Source organism: Phascolarctos cinereus, unplaced genomic scaffold (genome assembly GCF_003287225.1).
Source record: "Phascolarctos cinereus isolate Bilbo 61053 unplaced genomic scaffold, phaCin_HiC Scaffold_4;HRSCAF=312, whole genome shotgun sequence".
Lineage (NCBI taxonomy): Eukaryota > Metazoa > Chordata > Mammalia > Diprotodontia > Phascolarctidae > Phascolarctos > Phascolarctos cinereus.
The window spans coordinates 122,042,880-122,063,262 of record NW_027555847.1 but is presented as its reverse complement, the minus strand read 5'-3'; the positions used below and the strand labels follow the sequence as shown (position 1 = coordinate 122,063,262).

At 37.8% G+C, this 20,383-nt stretch overlaps 1 protein-coding gene across 5 annotated transcripts in view; it reads right to left on the bottom strand.

Moving 5' to 3' along the window:
* The window catches only part of RFX3 (regulatory factor X3), a 329,994-nt gene that overhangs the window by 37,931 nt on the left and 271,680 nt on the right, over positions 1-20,383 (bottom strand). For all 5 annotated transcript variants that reach the window (XM_021006282.2, XM_021006288.2, XM_078152509.1 and 2 more), the window contains 4 exons: positions 10,559-10,674; positions 9,953-10,107; positions 5,539-5,636; positions 1,627-1,776 (listed from right to left, as the gene is read on the bottom strand). In XM_021006282.2, the coding sequence (XP_020861941.1) occupies positions 1,627-1,776; positions 5,539-5,636; positions 9,953-10,107; positions 10,559-10,674 (519 nt within the window). The remainder of the gene's footprint in view (positions 1-1,626; positions 1,777-5,538; positions 5,637-9,952; positions 10,108-10,558; positions 10,675-20,383) is intronic.

Here is a 20,383-nt window from a genome sequence, read left to right as displayed (position 1 = left end):
TTTGGTCTGGATCAGGGATCTCATTGATACGGTGAATGTCCCTGTGAGGAAACTCCTTCCATCAAAGCCCATCAGCAATTTCTCTACAATTTAAGTCTTAGAGGGCTGTCTGCCAGCACTGAGACTTTGGTGACTTGCTCAGTCACAGTGCCAATATTTATTAGGAACAGATTTCAAATCTAGAACTTCCTGATTCGGGGGCTGATCTCTTATATAGCTACATCTACATCTATAGCTACCTGTCTTCAAAAATGAAGAAAAATAGAAGCCTTTTCCAGGATAATGGGGAATAATCATCAATTGATGCTATGTTCAATACTATGACGGCAGCGAGGTGGCACAGTAGATAAAGTACTTGGCCTAGAGTCAGGAAGACTCATCTTTCTGACTTTAAATCCGACCTCAGATTCTTCCTCACTGTGTGACCCTGGGCAAGTCACTTAACCCTGTTTGCCTCAGTTCCTCAGTAAAATGAGCTGGAGAAGGAAATGGCATACTACTCTAGTAACTTTGCTAAGAGAACCCTAGATAGGGTCATGAAGAGTTGGACACAACTGAAAGGATTGAACAACAATACTATGAGGTATTTGCCTTGAAACTGAAATTGTTATTTTTCTTTTTCTTGGGAACTTCTAAAAGTATATGAAGCATGTTTTTTGAGTTAAAAAAAGAAATGTATAAGGCTGGAAAGAAAATCTGTAGTGGTTTTTAGCATATAGGAAACAAGTTATAAATAAATTAGAATATAGTTTTGGAAATAAGGACTTTTCATTATCACTAAAATTAAACAGTCAAATTCTACTAAAATATAGAAAGTGATTGATTTTAGTAGCCTCACACAAGACATCTGTCCTAATCAGATAGTACCTGTAGGAGTGGGAAAGGATTAAAAACCTTTGAACCTGAAGCATGAACCAAAGATCAGTTGAATTCTATTAACTTACTGACTCCCAAAATGAACCTAATCTCTCTATTAATATTTGATTGAGCTGAGAATTTAAATATATTTTGTTTAGAGAAACAACAACAAGCACAGATAATCACTTCAAAGTTAAAAGCTAAATATAGTTTAAAACTACTTGACCAGAACAAAACTGGAAAAATCAAAACTTTATCCAAACAGAACCAATATAGAATTTGGCTTATATCACCGATGTAATTACATTCTGGCCACATCTACCAACATATCTTAAAAATAAAATGTTAGCTTCAAAAAAGAAATGCTCATTTGGATCCCATATTAAGTCTTAGTTTTTTTTTTAATTCAGTTTTTCAAATAAATGTTTCTCCTCAAAAGTGAATTTTTTTATCACTGCGGTCAAAAATATGCTTTTTGGGGGGGCTGTTAAAACAGTCAAGCATCTTCAAAGCATATCTTCCTATTTCATTCACTGGGAGGCACAGACTATGGTGGAATCGTGATTTTGTCTGCATAGGCAGTAAATCTGAGCAGAAGTTGTTAGACCTAAAATAGAGATGTAATAAAGTTATGTCTGAGTGAACTTTTTTCCTAGTGATTCCATGAATATGTCCAGATGGAACGATGAAGATAAATTTGGTGTTCCAGACCAAGGACACAACAGAAGATATTTCCTTAAAGAGACCATTCATGAAGCCACGATTTACCTGGACATTGGCAAAATCCACACGGTTGAGGTCATTGAGCATCTGGTTGATTTGAGAAGTGTTCTGGAGTACGGCGCGAGCTGCCTGAGCCAGGTGATTAAGCGATGTGTATCTTCGCAGAGTCTGGGCAAAGGCACTTACAGCGGCAACCTGCAAAGAAACCTAGTTGGCTTTGTATTTTTTTTTCTTATGGAAAAGAAACCACTGGTATTTTTCTAATCTGCCTTGACTTGCCAATTTCTTATGATCCATTTTGACATATTTTACATTCATCCTTGTAAGATAGCTTATTTATGGATTGTAGCATTTAAATTTCTAAGTCAGGTATAATTTCCCTAAGATTAAAAAAAAAAGTAGTTTGAGGTCAAGACTCAAACAAGCTCCCACATTCTTTCCCATAGGAGTATTAATTAACCAGACTTGCCAGTAATCATGCATTCGCATCCAGACATAATCTATTCTAGAGAAGCTGGAAAAAAAAAGCTCATTTAATTTCCTTTATTCTCTGAATCACATTCAGATAGAAAGTGAGCTATTAAATTTGCGAGAACTGGTCCCACTCTAGTATTAACTACATATAGAACAATTTTTAAACAGGTAAAAAAGAGAAAATCTTGTCAGGACCTTGCCAATCAGGTGCATTCTTTTATCATATACTATTCTATAGAAATATAAGTAAGATGAGGAGCCAATATTTTACAGCTTTTTTTGGGAGGGAAGGGAAGGAATTCTGCTACTAATGTCTTCCTCTGATGCCCCAAGCTGGCATGGAGACCCTAGGTTCTCCAAGGCTGTGCCAGAAATACACAACTGCTGGAATGTCATTCTCCAAACTGGTAGGCAGCCTGGTATCTGGTACAGCCTGTGGAATGAACATGGGCTTTGGAGTCAGAGAATGTGGGTTCAAATTCTAACTCTTCCTACTTTCCCTAGACCTCAGTTTCTTCCTCTGTAAAATGGGGGGAAGTGACTATATGGCCCTTGAGATCCCTTCCTCTAGATCTCTATGATGTAGAACTATTATCCTATGAAGAATATCGGTCTGGTGAGAGACTGTGTCTTTTGGTTAAGGAACAACCAAGTTACAAATGAATAGTTTAGCAGCCAATTTCTTTTTTTTTTTTGGCCACAACTCATGAAGACTGTATCAAGGTGCAGAAGGGCTGTGATCTGAATCTGTGGAGAGTGTGCCTACATTGACAAAATCATGGATCTTTTGAAGTACAGTCTTTGGAAACAGGTTTCTTATTCTAGACTAGCAATTGGAACATACATACTTAAATTACTATAAAAACGTTGTATCTAAAATGCCAACCATAATGTATTACATAAAACCCATACGAAACATCTCAGGTGTTACATGTATAACACCCCTTGAAACCTCATGTATCCAGAACATGAGCAAAAATGTACATTGCAAAGAAAATTGCAAGAGGTGTGCTAAAATGTGAACCTCATTGAACATGTGAACACGGGGGACTGGATGGTGTTTCCAATCCTTATCTTATAAAGTTATCACCCTAAAGAGAAGACCACAATTTTTAAGCTCTAGGGTTATGTGACACTTAATGGAAACTGAGGAAGTAGGTTCTTTCAACTGGAAAGGTAGCTGAACTCCAGTGGATTCTTCCTATTTCCCTGCACATATGCTCAGGTCTCCTCAGTTCAGAACATGAGTACTATTAGAGAATTTAGTATCAGCCTCTTTAAGGAGGTGGTCCTTGAGCCTCTGAGACTTGAAGGGGGTAGGGTGCCCAAGAGGTTCAAGTAATAAGTGAGAGCATTTCAGACATGGAGGATGCAGTTTTTGCAAAGGCATGGAAGCAGAACATGGAATGACATAATGTAGAATGACTGGTAGATTAATTTCTGTGTTTTTCTTCAAGAATCAAACATCTCTAGCTGGATGTCACACCCCATGTCTCAAATCCTTAAACTCAACATTGCCTAATATGTCAAGGAGCTGTGATTATCTCATTCTGGAAACTCTCTACAGATTACAGATTACAATTTATCCATAATTTAGTAGTAAATCTTAGAGATTTGTCTGGAGTTCAGAGAGGATAAGTGATTTACCCTCGGTGTCAGGGTAGGATTTGAATTCTGGTCCTCCATATGCCATGTCAAGCACTGTAGTCAACACACCTTCTTGCCTACAGCATTTCCCAAACCAGACTTATCTTCCTCTATAAACATATTCTTCTCCTTATGATTTTACTATTTCTTTCTTTGGAATTACCATGAACCACGCCTGCAACCTTTGGTCATCTATGGCTTTTCCTACATCCTCATCTTTCATATACAAACAATTTACCAAGTCCTACTAATTTTACCTTCAAATTTTCTTTTACATTAATTTCCCTCTTCTCTATTCTTATAGTCATTATTCTAGCACAGGCTCTTCATGGCCACTGACCTGGACACCACTATAATGGGTCTTCTACCTCTACTCTCTCCCCATCCAATTCATTATATTGTTAGCCTCATGGCTGGAATTCAAGGCCCTGCACAATCTGGCACCATCTTACCTCTCCACTCTTCTATCATTCTCTTCCATGAATTCTGTGCTCCAAAGTGGACTTCCGTATGTGAAGTAATATACTCTGAATTCTGTACACCCTTGGCCATATTATTCTTAATGCCTTGACTGTCCTTCCTCTCTCTCTTCAGCTGTTGGATCTTTACCCATCCATTACAAGCAAACTCACATGCCACTTCTTCCATGGAGACACCTCTAATGTTCCAGGGCAGTATTGACTTTCCCCCTTGGACCTCAAATAGCACTTTTGTTTTGTACTTCTCTGGTGCAATGATCAGGTAATACAATATATTATAATTTCACATTTCTGTCTTTTATTTGTTAACTATAAGGTCCCTAAAGGCAAGGCCCATGCCTTTTCTAAACTTTTGTATTGCTCCAAGTATCTACCACCATGCTCTGCAAATAGTAAGCATTAAAAAAAATAAGTTAACGAGTAAACTCTCCAGAATTGGAAAATGCATTGTTATTATTACTCTCAATTAGCACTTCTTTGTCTCCATGTGACACAATATAGCTGGGTTCCCAAATTTTTAGCCCAATGAATCAGAATTGTGAAGTTCAAATGAGATGATGCAAGTAGAGTGCTTTGCAATCTAGAAAGCCTCATATAAATGCCAGCTAGTACTAGAGATATAATTACTTAAACACTTGATGTTTCTCTGGGTTATGCTTTCAACTGTCTGCACAAGAGTCCTCTTCTGATGCCCTAGCATGAGGTGGTGGTGGTTCTGGGTTACTGAAGACTATGTTAGTAAAGATCAACTTCTGGCAGGTCTCAATCAATCAGTCAACAAACATTTATTAAGTGCCTACTATGTACCAGGAGCAATGCTAAGTGCTGGAGTCGCAGTGCTAAGCATTGATTTCAAAAGTGGACCTGGTAAGAGATGGTAATGTCTGTCCTCTGAGGACAGATAATTTCAGCAAGGCTCATTACTAGGAGAGCTACGGAGGTGACACATTTTTCAGTGAGACATAAACTCTGCTAAGTCATGGATGGGTTGATATTTGCAATGGTGAAGGAGGTATATTCATTAACACAACTGTGGAACCTGGAAGTCCTTGAGAATTTTGTAGGCTAGATTTAGGATGTGTTTAACTTCATTACTTCTGGAAATCTTTCTCTACTTTCTTTTTGAAAATTTTAACTAACACTTGAAATCTATGAACTGTTGAATTTGAACATGAAACAATAATGCAAATACTTCATTAGTGAAAAGGAAAGCTTTTGAGAAAGTAACACAAAAAAATCCTACATATCTACCATACAAATTATGTTACACAATGCCACCTGGGAGATGAAATGTAAAGACAATGGTTCAAAACAATTTCCAAAAGACAAAAAGAAGGGCACAGCTAACATAATGTACCTTGGTTTGTATCATTCTCTGTGGAATATTGTTCATGGCATTGGAAAGCCAACCTTCAAGGCTTTTTGCAAAATTGCGAATGGCTTGGGTCAAGGCACCTAAATATTAAAGAATAAAAACAGAATGAAAAGGAGCCAAATAACCAATATCCTTATGTTGGGGTAAGAAGGGTAGGGATTGTAGGGGAGCATATAAACATACAATCTGAAATACTCCTAGAATTTTCACCTTCTACTTTGATAAGCATTTAATATATATTCATAACTCTGCTCTGCCTCCTGACTTACTTCTTGGAGGTTATGTATTTAATTGTTTCATTCCTAGGTTGTTCTTATCCATCAGTAGGAAGCCCAAATATTCAAACATTTGAGCACAGCAACATATACCAGTTGTGAATATGATTACAGATTTTTCTACTTTGAACAGAGCATTTTCAGCAACTTTTATGCTCAGTGACTGGATATCCTCTTTGCAAATTCAGTAGAAAGGATTCTTGTTCAGCTATAGATTGGACTAGATGATATTGGAAGTCCCTTCCAACTCCCATATTCTATGATCTTTTTTCCAGCTCCTAATCCAGCATAAGAGCATAATCTTGGGAAAAGACTTTTGACCTGTGCCTCTCAATAAACTGGGGATGTCAGGTGGAGTACTGAGGCTGTTTTCTAACATTTTCCTCTGACATATTTTGGTAAATGAGGCACAGTTATTTTGATGTCAGTTTGGACAATTTAATCAGTTCTTCATTTTATCTGGCATATGTATACACAGGACAAGTGTAATGAAAACTGCAGCCAACATTGATGAGAATTCTCAAAATCATCCAGTAAGAGAATTACATACTGTATTTTCTGCAGTATGTAATAGAGACAGATACCTCTGCCCCATGACTCTACATTTTATGTAGGCTGTGAAGTGATAGGAACTTCCTTGGCCGTAAGGGAAAAGGACTAGTGTTATCTGGCAGGTAGGGCCAGCATTCACAGAGTCTGCTCCCTAGCTACATGGACTCTACACTTCTTCGGCAAGTAATAAGAAAATGGACTCAAATAATACTAAGCCTTCTGGGCACCACTTTTATTTTCAGGCTGAGACTATGTGGTAGGTAAATATAATGCTGCTTCTGTTTTCCTGGCTTTGTGATTTGACTTTATTTGTGCCCAAGGTTCTGAAAGAAAGGGAGCAGCTTTAAATAACCTAATAAGTAAGTATCCTATGCACCTTACAATCATACAATTAATCTATGGATACCCCTGTGTGGTAGGTGGGTGTTTTAATCTCTCTTTTACAGATAAGACCCCAGAAAGTTAAATGATTTGCCCAAGGCTGAAAAGCAAATTAAAAGCAACCCTGGGATTAAATCCCTTAGTTTTCCAGGCCAGTACTCAGACTTAGTCTGACATACTTCCTCAACTGACAATGGCCTTTGTTTAAGAAAGTTGAGAAATATGTTAACAATGCGAACTAGTCTCAAAACAATGTATTCTTCTTTCTATAAAATAAAAAAAGTTATCTTTTTCTTTTTGTATTATTCAATGGGACAAATGATGGATGAACTTGAAACAGTCTGGATTTTGACTAAGAAAAGTGGCCTCAAATATGGAAGATTAAACAAATCCTTAATCTGTATAACAGCACTGGAAATTTCTTGAGAACTGATCTTTCTCTTGAAATTTCCAGAGCTTCCTGCTTTGTCAAAGCTGGGAAGCTTATGAAAAAAATTCGTCCTGCTGTGTTATGCACTAGAATCATGGAGGATAGGTATGAATGGAAATGAAAAAGAGTAACAAAAAAACCAACCAGTTTTTGAAGCTCAAGAAAATTTGGGTTCAAGATACAGATTCAATTTGGATCTCATTTTATCCAAATTAATTTGATGTTCAGAAGGCTAGGAAAATAATTACATTTATTTTGTATCTTAGAAATAATGAAAATAACTTGGAATCTCTCCCCTGTTGTACAAGAATGAGGTCTTGGCTTGTTTATTGTGCTTACAGATAACTGAGTGCTGAACTTGTGTCACTAATTGTGCTTGGAGGGATTCCTTATATTTAGCAACTTCGCATTTTCAGAAAACTGAATTTTAGGATCTAGTATTTGTTAATCTGACTTCAAATTAATGTGATGGCCAAAGATTTTTTCTATACCAAAAAAGGAACCCCATCTGGACAGAAAAAAAAAATGTGTCTCTTCTGTTATGAAGGAAAAAGATGGATGGCAGAGCTATGAACTAGTAGTCGCCAGGAAAAGAAATTCTTCATTGTAAAGAGAAGTTAGTTTGGACTTTCTATAAGAATTTATGTAAAATAAAAAATTGTGCAGATTGACTTTGACAAATCTTAAAATTCTTGAATGGATTGTTTGAAATTCAAAGTCTATTCCAAAGCCTACTTGTCTCAACCTGTTGAAGGTTAATATTAAAATGCATATATTCAAAAGATAGCTATCTAAAATGTATTTTGAGCTTTTATTTCTTTGAGCCTCATTGTAGCATGGGAATGAAAGCTTGAAATTTCTTTGGAATGGCTGCCTCTTAATGCATCTGTTAGTTACAAAACAACTCTGAAACTGTAGTTTTATAAAAATTTCTGAAGCTTATTTGTTCACTGAAACTCATGGGAAGCTATTTGACAGAGAAAGTTGGACTTTCAAATATACAATTTACAAAAAAGAAAGATAAAGTCTGAGCTGCCTATTATGCGAAGCAGTGGTCACTTAAGAAGGTGCAAAAATTTAACTTTAGAAGTTCCTTTTATTTCCCTGAGTCAAACTTCTGTTGTGTTAAGCCAAACACGAGTAATTTTGGTTTTCTGTATTTAGAATGCTGTGGGTTTTTTTTTAAACCCTTACTGACATCTCTCCATCTATCTCATGAGGTAAATTGTGAGTAGGCAGTAAGATGTCATAGGCTAATGAGCTCCCCTATAAAACTTCTCTTAAACATCTCTAGAGAATACCACTCGGTGCACAGGGAGCAAGAGGAAGGCAAGGGAAATCAGGTACTGGAACAGAAATCAGTACAAGATGTGCACACTGAAATTTTTCATGACAATGTCACTTTTAATCAATCTTTAATCAGTAAAACTTGTGTGGATGGAATGGAAAACAAAGTCAGAGGACTTTCTTTACTCTCACATTGGGAACTTAATTAAATTCCTAGTTCTTTTGGTGATATTCTTAAACTTGAACTTAATTGCTTAAAAAATGAAGGCTTTTGTGTTTGTTTGCTAAACATATGGAACTTGTGATAAAGACGGTTAAACTATTTTCCTGACATTTATACATAAATCCATATGCATATCCATAGATTACCATACAAACATATTGTGAATAGACATGCACTAAGGTGGTAGGAAGAATGAAAGAATTACCACCAGTAAAAAAAAGTGTTTATTTTTCATGACCTCCATTAATTTCTGCCACATTTAGAAATAGATGAGGTTAAAATGTACAATTGTGCTAAGTTTATTTCCTGACTTTCTGTTCTACCAAATCCCTATTTATTTTGTTGAAAACATTAACAATAGCTGCCTATGAGCAAGTACACTTCAAGTCTATGCTGTCTAACTTCTAAAGCTAACATTCTTTTTACCTCCACTAATGTACTTAAAGAGTGGAAGCTCTGTTCCATTTCATTAACAAGTTAAGGTCAGTCGCATCTGCTCATTAAAGATGTAGGTGTAAAATTGTTCTCAACTGCCTCTAACAACTAGACTCCTTAGTAGCACTTATATTGACATCTGTAGAATATAGCTTTGTTTGCTACAAGGTAGTTTGAGGCACTATCTCCTTTAAAAATAATCTAACTTATCTGTGTAATGCCTATTGTTTGGTTCATGGTGGGAACACAAAGCTTGTGTAGTTACATAGATTTTTCTCTCAGAATATCGTTAACCATTACTGTTAATGGAAGCTACATTTGTAGTTCTTAACATGACAGACGTGACAGAGTAAATGCTTTTATAAAGGAATTCAACTTCACTGGGAACCGAGGTAAATTAGCTTGATATCAAAAGCAACCAGAAAAGAGACTGGCCTAGCAATTACAGATTTCAATAATTTTCACTTGAAGAAGGGAACTGTGCTTCCGAGGGAAATAATTCGATAATGGTTGACTGGCCAAGGAGTAATCTTGCAATTAGTTATTGGGGCTGTCACCCGTCTGCTTAGTTGGCTTACAAGAAAGAGGCATGATAGATTGGAAAATAGGTGAGTCAGGTCAAAAAAAAAGTACAGCTTTTACATTAGTCTGCTTTAACGCACTACTCCATAATATTGTAGGCTTTTCTGTTTCGCAAACCTGAATGAGACTCAGACACAGAATCACTGAGATTTTTTCAAAGTCACTTCCCAAAACTTCCTGGGAGTTATGTACGAGAACAAAAGAATCCTTACTTGTCTGCATTTAACTTACTAGGAATAGGTCTAAGGACGTCGGGAATGAGAATCTCCACCAAAGCCTGGTACATCCCATGGTCACAGTTACACATCCATTTCAGAATAGACTCATTTTTGCACAGAGTTATCAGCTTTGCTTTCGGAAGTCGGCTTTCTATTTCACTCAGATTGCTGGCGTGAATAAATGTCGCAAATGAATAGATGGCAAATGAGGATAAAAAAAAAAGAATAATGGGCTTTTAAAATATTTGTATTGAATAAAATACTACAGAGGTTAGACTATACCATCATTGCACTGGTGCCACATAGCTAGGACAATGGGTTCCCCCCAAAGCTCTCTACTTACTTCCAAATTTTCTAAAGACATGTTGACTGGTTACTTTTTTTTTTAATAGGAAAAGGGGGAAGATGTCTACTGCAGTCACCCGAATCAATAAAAATGGGAGCTATGTGGAGAAGCTAAACCTCAAAAGAGCGGTTTGTGGTATATTTATATCATAGTCAAAATGTTAGCCTAACAAATTAAAGTTACCAGGAAAGGTTCACAACTGGTATACATATCTCTACATTGTCAGATCTGTTCAGCTATAATAGTAAATCAGTAAAGTTTTCGGATTCTGACCTGGATTCAGTAATTGTAGTGCCATCAGCTGGAGTGGAGGGAGAATAACGCCAGAAAGTTTGCCACAATTTTTCTATCAGGCTAAACTGAAGATTCACAACAACATCCAATATTGCCTAAAAAACACAAGTCAAGGGCAGGTGACCTTCCTGTTGTATTGACATTAACCAAAAGGAGAAGAGGTTTACATCTGGTACATAGATGAAGGAGAGCTGTATTTCTTTTATAACTTAGCATAGTGTAATGGAAAGATACAGCTACTTCTAGTCACTCTAAGTATTAGATGTTTCATCAGGAAATTTCTTCAGAACCTGCTAAAAATATATGAGAGAACAAAGGAGAGTTGAACTACTAAAAAGACAAGGATATTGACTAAGAAAAACTGACCAATTCCTTTCAAAATTAAAAAGGCAGCCAATGCTTTCAAAGATCTCTAGCTGGTGGGCTTTTTTTTTTTTAATCTTCTCCCCACTCTGCCACCTCACCTTTTTTTTTTTCTTCATCCACATCACCTCTTAGATTTTATCCTTCTTTACGATTTTTCCCTTTTCCATATTTTCCTTTCTTTGGCTACTATACTTATATTTTGCAAGTTCAGCAGATAGTTATAATCTAACCTTTACTTCATATCATCCTGTCATGACTCATGTTGTCCTAATACCACATCTGTTAGGAAGCATTCCCCGGGCCCCCAGCTTTAATCTCCTTCCCATCTGAGATAACATTCCACATACTCTGAATATATCTTCTACATACCTATTTTATTTGCATGTTTGTCTCCTCTGTTAGAATGTATGCTCCTTGAGGGCAAGGACTGTCTTTGCTCTTACGTGTATCCCTAGCATGGAGCTCAGTGCCTGATACGTAGTAAGCACTTCCTAAATGCTTTTTGATTGACTGTCATGGAAAACACATCTAGGTGCCTCTTGCATGTCTGTCATCCAAAAGCAAGCCTACCTAAGTCCACAGAGGTTTGGAACCAGGCTGGCTTCAAAGGGATGCATTTTTTAGGTACAGTGAGTCATGAGGACTGTTTGCTAAAGGATGGAGGAGTTGCAGTCTATATTTGTGGAGGGGGTACCATACTGATGAAATGATAGGTTCTCAAAATACAGATGTAAGAAGTATTGAATGTGGAAGCCATAAAGAGAGCATTGGGTGTCTTGGTCAGGGCTACATGCTAGCAAGATTCAGAACAACGCTTTTGATTCCACCTCACTGTTTCATTTTAGGATGGACAGAAGAACCAGAAAGGCATACAGTAAAGGCTACTGTGCCCCCCCCCCCACAATAGTGCTACGACAGGGTAGAGGGCATCATGACAACTGTCACACTTTAATGCAATTAGCACCCTAAATCCAACATCAGAGGAACCACTACACTCCAGTACAATTCAGTAAACAAATAGTATATTAGGCAGTGGAAAAACAAAAAAAACAAAATAGGCCATCTACCGTAAGACTCTCTCATCAAGAAGTGTTCTATTGGTTCTTGCTTTCAGGATCAAATATCAAGCCCTATGTTTGGCTTTTTTTTTTTTGGCTTTTAGGCAATTGGGATTAAGTGACTTGCCCAGGGTCACACAGATAGTGGCAAGTGTTTGGTCTGAGGCCGGATTTGAACTCAGGGCCTCCTGACTTCAGGGCTGGTGCTCTATCCACTGCGCCACCTAGCTGCCCTCTATGTTTGGCTTTTATAGCCAGTCACAACCTGGCCATTTTCTTCCTTTCCATTCTGCTTACATTCTTTGCCCCTCCATACACTTTAGGACCCAGTGACACTGGCCTCCTTTCCTGTTTCTTATATGGGACTCTCCACATTTGACATGGTGCATTTCCACTGGTTGTCTTCTGGGCCTAGAATGTTCTTCTGATTCATCTTCCCCTCCTAGCTTCCCTGGCTTCCTTCATCTCTCAGCTCAGTTACCATACCTGCAAAAGGCCTTTCACTGTCCCTTTCAGTGCCAGTCACTTCTTTATGCGATTACCTCTGACTTACCCTCTATACCTATATCTAGTTTGTACATAGTTGTTCATTTGTTGCTTCCGTTAGAATATGAGCTTCTTGAGGGCAGGGGCAATATTTCTGTCTTTCTTTGTTTAGTACAGTGCCTGGCCCATAGTAAGTGCTTAATAAATGCTTGTTCACTCAACTTGACTTAATGGACTATGTAGCTTAATAGCTATGATGGGAATATTCACATATAGAGACATGTATACAAATGGCTATCATGGAAGAAGGGAAAGTGAGATGAAGTACAAAAGTGTAAGTTCAGATAAAGTGCTTTGAGAAATCTGAGGAGGGTAAGCAAATGGGAGAGGCTTGATGGAACAGCTGGCACACGAGCTGGGCATTCAAGGAAGGTAAGGACTTTAACAGATGGAGATTGGGGAGAGGGTAAGGCCATTCTATGGATGCAAAATACGAGGAGTAAAAACATGAAAAAACGGAGAAGGCAGGTCAGGAATGGGGGGCACAGAGTAGTCCAGTTTGGCTGGAGAGCTGAACATATGAATGAGAGTGCTCTGTGAAAAAACCATGGAGGATCAGCAGCTAGCTATACACTGTCAGGATCAGGTCCTATTTTACTACATAATAATAATATCTAACTTCATATAGTACTTGATGCTTAATTAACCAAAATGGAGACCCCAAATAAGGCTTCTGAGGAGAGACATGATGAAAATGGTATATTAGGAAGATTTCTCAATCAGTGATATGATACATGGATTAGAGAAGGGGAATGGCCTTTTGGCCTTTATTTAAAATTCCGCAGTGAGGAGAGGTAGCATATTCTATTTTCAGACAGGTATAACTGTTAACTGTTAAGTTTCTTTCCCCCAATATCAAGCCTTAATTTTCTTTTTGGGAACTTACACTCATTATTCTTAGTTCTACCATTTTGGAATCAAATAGAATAAATTTAATCTCTCTTCCACACTACAACCTTCAAAAACAAGAAGATAGTTGTTATATCCTTCCTAAGCCTTTTCTTCTCCAGGCTAAAAATTAATTCCAGTTTCTCCAACTAATCTTCATGTGGGATGAACTCAAAGCCCTTTACTATCCTGAACATACTCCTCTATGCGACCTCTCTAGTTTACTAAGGTCTTATCTAAAATGAGACATTGAGAAGTGAATATAATACTCCAGATGTGGTTGGACCAGGGAACAGGACAACAGAACTCCCATGGAATGATCCTGAAAGTTCTGTCTCTTAATACAGACCATGATGTTCAGGGTTAAGAAGGGTAACTGGTGGAGATAAGATTTGGGAGTCATCTTAGAAGGAATAACTGAAGCTCTGACATTCAATACAGTTGGCAATGAGGAGAGAGGAGAGAAGGTAGCCAAGGACAGAATCATGGAGTAGGGGAGAAAGTGAGAACAGAACAGGTTCGATAAAGATTAGGGAGGAATCTAGGGAGTGAAGTCATGATGAAAAACAATGAGTTCATCAAGGAATTAGGGATAGGAAGAAATGAAAAGATTAGGGATCTTAACCACCAGGAGATGTCAGAGTTCAGGACTTTGTAGTTAGTTTTGAGAGAAGAGCCTGAAATTAAGTGAAGGTGGGTATAACAGGAGTTGAAGAGTTCAAGAAACTGTGAGAATGGCACGTCAGGAGGTTCATCATTGCAGATACTGAAGTTTCCAAAGAATGTGAGAGCAGGAAGGAGTGGAGAGGAAAACTGTGAGCCAGGACCCAAAGGGATAGAGAAAGGTGAGGGAGTGACCAGCAGGTTGGTTGAAGAGATGGACAAGGATCAAGGAAGGAAGGTCAGATGTTATGAATTTCAAAGGAAGTAACTTCCATGCCTTCCTTCTAAGATTATCTTTCATTTACACTGTTTATATCTTCTACATACATAGTTGTTTGCATGTTGTCTCTTCCATTAGAATGTGAGCCCCTTGAGGGAAGGAATTGTTTTTGGTTTTCTTTGTATCTCTAGTGATAAGAACAGTGCCTGTCACAGAGATTCATAAATGCTCATTGACCAAATGACTGACAATATATGCCTTTATGTAGGCCTTGACCTTAGCTTCCTTTTTCTTAATTGGATGGGACAATACAAACCTCTAGTTTCAACAAACATGGAGGATTGCATTAAAAATGGTCAATGCTTGTACTAACTTTTGATTATTCTTTTTGAATCTCCCTATAGCACTCAAATTAATTTATAAATTAGCCTCAGGATAATAGTAGACATAAAACCTGAGAATTACTCCTTTGTGCAAAAAAAGTTTAGACTGAATATATTTAATAATTTGGCCCGAAGAACTGGTAGAATAACAGTAAAACAAATGTATCTGAGAGAAGCAGAAGAGCCTAGTTAGCTGGTGAACTTCGGGCACTCTAAAAAGCCAATCTAGATTCTTTAGACAAAGGAAAAACCTCAAATTTGGTGTTTAACTATCTCATTTGTTCTGGATGTATAGATCAACACGTATACATGATACAAATTCTTAAAGGTTTCATATATAAAGACACTAAGCTCAATTTACAAATGTAGAAAAAGATACTTTGAGGGTATACTCTTCCAGAAATCAGTGTGAAATATCACACAAATAGGAAAGTGGAAATTGAAGGAAATGAATCCTTTTGATATGTCAACAAATAATTGAATTTCTTTTTTTTTCTTTTTTTCTTTTTGATGAGGCGATCGGGGTTAAGTGACTTGCCAGCATCACATAGCTAGTAAGTGTTAAGTGTCTGAGGCTGGATTTGAACTCAGGTTCTCCTGACTCCAAGGCCAGAGCTCTACTCACTGTACCACCTAGATGCCCCTAATTAATTTCAATATGCATTTCTTAAACACCTACTATGTACAAAGTGTTATGCCCTTAAGGAGCTTGTTATCTAATGGGACGGATAGACACACAAGTAAATAAAGCACAAATTAGCAGTAAAGAAAGGATCAAGACAACACTTTCTATGAAAATTTGAGAAGGAAGAGTTCACTTGCAGTTAGAGGAATCCGGGGAAGCTTCATGGGAGAGGTGACACCTGAGCTGGACCTTGAAGGAAGAAAAGGATTTCAATAGATGGAGATGAAGAAGAATGCATTCTAGACATGGTTGGGGTCAGGGGGTTGGTAACCTGCATGAGTGCAAAGAGGAAAGGGAATGCAAAGAGGAAAAGGGACTGTGGAACAGCTAGCAATCTAGTTTGATTGGACTGTGTGTGTGTGTGTGTGTGTGTGTGTGTGTGTGTGTGGGGGAATATTTTGAAATAAGCCTGGAAAGGTAAGATATGGAAGACTTTAAATGTCAGGTTAAGGAGTCTGTATATTGTCTTACATATGATAGGAAGCCACAGAAAGTTTTGAGCATAGTTAAATATATACATTAGATTATTTTGATACTGGTATGAAAAACGGATTATGGAGGGAAGAGAATGAAGGCAAGGATACCAGTCAGGAGACTAGAGAAGATATTATGAAAGTGTAAACTTGGGTAGTGGCAGTGTGAATAGAGATGGGGACAGATGTAAGAGATATTCAAAAGGTATAATCCATAGGATCTGACAATTAATTGGATGTGAGGGGTGAAGGAGAGAAAGGAGTAAAAAGTGATTGAAGTTTTGACCTGGGGTGAATGGGAAGATAATAGTGCCATTGACAGAAATACAAAAGTTCAAAAGCAAAACAGATTTTAGAGGAAGAAAGATGAGTTGAGCTTCAGGCAGGTTGAGTTTGAGATGGCAATAGGACTTTCAGGTGGAGATTTGCCTAACAGTCAGTTGGAGAGGCAGGACCTCATCTCCAAGAGGTTGAGAGTAAAGACACAAATTGGAAAGGCAACTGAATAAAGGTGGAGGTATGAGACACTAAGGAAATACTAAGGGAGAAGAAGTAGAAAGACAAGAAAAAAGGACCTACGACAGAATCTTAGAAGAATATGTCTGAGAAGCAATAGGACAATGAACCAGTAAAGTAGACTGGTATAAGAAGATCAAAAGGAGAGCTGTATCAAGATGCCAAAGGAGGAAAGTCAATCCAGGAAGTGGGTTCAATGGTGTCAAATGCTGCAGAAAGGTTAGGGAGGTTAGGAATTTTTAAAAGGCTAATTAAGGCAATTAAGGTCTGGGAGAGAAAAGTTTCAGCAGAGTAGTGGCAATAGAAAATTGTAGGTGGTTGAGAAACTCTGTAAATGGGTGTGGAGGAAATGGAAACACTGAGTGTGCGCTAATCTTTCTGTAAGTTTAACAGTAAAAGGGAGGAGATATATGAGGATAAATCAAACCCGTTAACAGGGTCAATGAAAAAGAATAAAGGAAGCCTAAGAATGTTTATAGACAATGGGGAAGAAATGAGTAGAGAGGGTATGATTCAAAGAAAACAGCTCCATGGAGGTGGGGGGATAAGGATAGAAAAAAATGGATCAATAGCACAAGGAAAGAATTTAATTTGGTAAGAAGTAGGGTCTTCTGAGAACGGAGCAAAGACAGGATTTTGAGAAGAAAAGGATGGAAAATGAGAAAACTTAGGAAGGACAGCTTCAATCTTCTCATTAAAGTAGGAGGCAAGGGCATCTTCAGAGGTGAGTGGGGTGGTGTTGGGGGAAGGAGGAAAGATGAGAGAGTTTGTAATAGCTGTGGTGGAAAGCCTGAAAGGGAGTCAGTCAGAAATGAGTAGTAAGGTTCAATAGCATGACTTTTAGTTGACTCATTATGATTTCATTACTTCCTCAACAAGGAGAAATAACAAACAAAATAACAAGCATCTGAGGGATTTAAAAGTGAAAGATAGTGCTTTCTTGAACTGCTTTACTATAGAGTCAAGATTGTAAAGGGAGAGATTGTAAAGCTAAAACAGGAATGGTAAATTGGGGAAAAAAAGGAGATCAATGAAGCACAGGGCAAAGGGCTAGACCAATTTCAGCAGTGGAAGAAATGAAAGGAGAGGGGATTATGAACAAAGAGGGGAATTTCAGAATTTGTGACCTTGGAGGTCAGAAACAGGTTGGATTTGATAGTTTCTGAGGTCCCTTCTGATATTCCATGACTTCTCTGTCCCTCTGTATCTTTGAAATACTGTATGTACACCAATGTTTTGTAAATCAAATCATATTTTAATGTTCCAGGGAATTTGGCATGTGCTAAATCTTTTCGAAGAGCACTTTTTGTATTAGAAGCAAAGAAGTGCCCATTAATTAGGAAAAGGTTAAACAAGTTGTGATGCGTGAATCTAATCAAATATCAGGATATAAGAAATAAAGACCACAGAGAAGCATGGGAACTGATGCAAAGTGAAGTGAGCAGAACCATGAAAACAATATGCTCACAGACCATGACCAATGTAAATGAGAAGAACCATGATAACAAAGCAATCAAAACTGAATGCTATGAAATTACAATGACCAAGCTTAGCCCCAAAGAAGAGAGATGAGAGGTGGTAGATAAGGGGATGAAACAGTAAAACTCTTGTTACACTTTTTCATTCTATTGGCTAGTTTTGCTGAACTATTTTCCCATCTCTTTGTTATCAGGGATGCTTCTCTGGGAGGAGATGGGAAAACGTATAAATTGGGAAATAAAGGTGATATAAAGACAAAAAGATAACAATTAAAATTTATTTGAAAAACTTTTTGCTGAGCAAATCTTCGCTCATTCATCTTTTCTTTAAATTCTGCCCATAGGAATCAGAAAAACCCTACCAAATTAGCTGTATTGTCTTCTTCACTGAAGGAAATGTAGTTCAAGGGAAAGGGCCTGGTATTTGGACTCAAACAGTCATTATTCAAAACTCAGATCTGTTATTTAGTTCCTTGCCCTCGAGTAACTCAAGTTTTGAGTTTTTAGGCTTAAGTTTTTTCATCTGTAAAACAAATGAGAAGATCTCTATGGTCCTTCTGATTCTAAATCTTATAATTATTAGAGGTAGAGGAGGATATGCTAACACCGTTCTCTTAATTTAATTCCTATTAGAGAGGTGAGCTATACCAAAATTGTCAGTGGGAAAAAACATAAGGATCAACAGGGAGATGAATATTCACTGACTTTTATGGTTAAAATGGTCACTGTAGCAAATGATTGAGACAAACTGTTAAGATCACATGGAGAAGATCTGTCATGTGCTATGTTAATAATATGAGAACTTGCTTTTGGTTGCTAATAACCCAGCACTTCTGAGAAGCATTCAGGTTTACTCAAACATTTCTTACTTCTGGAGTGGAAAAAAAATAAAACCATTAATGCTATGAGTTGAGAAATCTCACTGCATATTGCATTGTCAGCAGTTGGGAGTAAGATGTTCATAATAGCCAAAGGATTGCATTCTACTAAGGGTGAATCCAGGAACAATATTGAAATAAAGATATCTAAATTTCAAATATAATCTTCTTTCAAAGAGAGAAACACTTAAGAAAATCTTACAGGCAAAAGAAAATGCCCAACTCTGAAACTGGTAGCTATTAGCTTAGAAACAAGCGTATTAAACCCATCTAGGAGCTGATCATGCCCAAGCTGTTCCTGCTGTAGGAAACTTCCAAGTGGTCTTGTGCTATGAACCCTGGATTTAGGACCAGAAGATCAAAATTTTAATCACAGAATCTTGGAGCTGGAAGCCACCTCAGACATCATCTAGTTCAACCCACTACTGAGCAAGTCTACTCTCCACCATGATGAAAAAGTGGTCATCCAATATTGCTGGAAGAACTCAGGGTAAGAGAGATCCCACTACCTCCTGAGGCAGCCTGACCCACTCTGAGATAGTTCTGATCATTAGCAATTTTTTTCTCAAATCAACTAAGGGTTAGCTGAGTCAGACACTTTCCAAGCCCTGTAGTGGATCTGCCCTTACTTTTCTCTTGATGATTAGAGGGAAAAGGTTAAAGGATTCCCTTGAGAGCTCCCTTATCAGGGATCCCTATGTCTTCCTCCTCAACTAGCTTCCAGGCATAGGAATATAGTATATTGGTGGAGGGGTAGACCTTTGATATCATTGGCATAGGGAATTCCTTCTACATAGATCAGTACCTGATTTGAAGGTACAGAACTTTTTGTGGGACCGAGTCAGCTGGCTTAAAATCTTCACTCTAACCCTGGCCTCTTGCCTGGGTCTAAGCTTCCGGAATTTAGTATTCCTACAAAATGGGGTATGTGGAGGTGGTGGTGGTAAGACACTGATATGGAGTCAGGAGATCTATTTTTAAATACAAGTTCTGCCACTGACTACCTCTGTGGTCTCAGGCAAGCCACTTGATTTTGTTGGGCCCCATTTTACTCAGCTATAAAATGAGTGGGTTGGACTAGAAAGGACTCTTGACTAGTCATAGCAATCTGCTAGGAAAATCTGGCCCTTAATAGACAGAAAACAATTAAAGCCATTCAGTAGGCAATCAAGCTGTCTTTGCATGTAGTGAGTTCCCTATCACTGGAGGTTTTACCAAGGAGAGATCAAATGCTTATTGAATTGAATAGAGTTAAAGTACCATTTATAATAAAGACATTGGTCTATCCCATAGACAGCCAGCCTGAAGGGAGCAAAGAAACTTTGATTCTTAGTGATGAAGAACTGATGAAGTGATGAAGTGTAAGGTCCTTAGAAATTCTGAAAAACAAACTGCCAGGGATATTTTAGAAGAGATTTCTATTCAGGTAAAGGTTGGACTATATGATCTGTGTGGTCCCTTTAATCATTGATGTCCTATGAGTTCCTTCCAGCCCTAAATCTTAGGATCCTGTAACTAAGCCTTAAGGTAAGTGTGTACATATACACAGACCCACATATATATGTATGTGTATGTGTGTGTATATGTATGCATGCATGCATGTTTGTATATATGGGCATAAACTTTTCCTTGCACCATATTTGTCTGTGT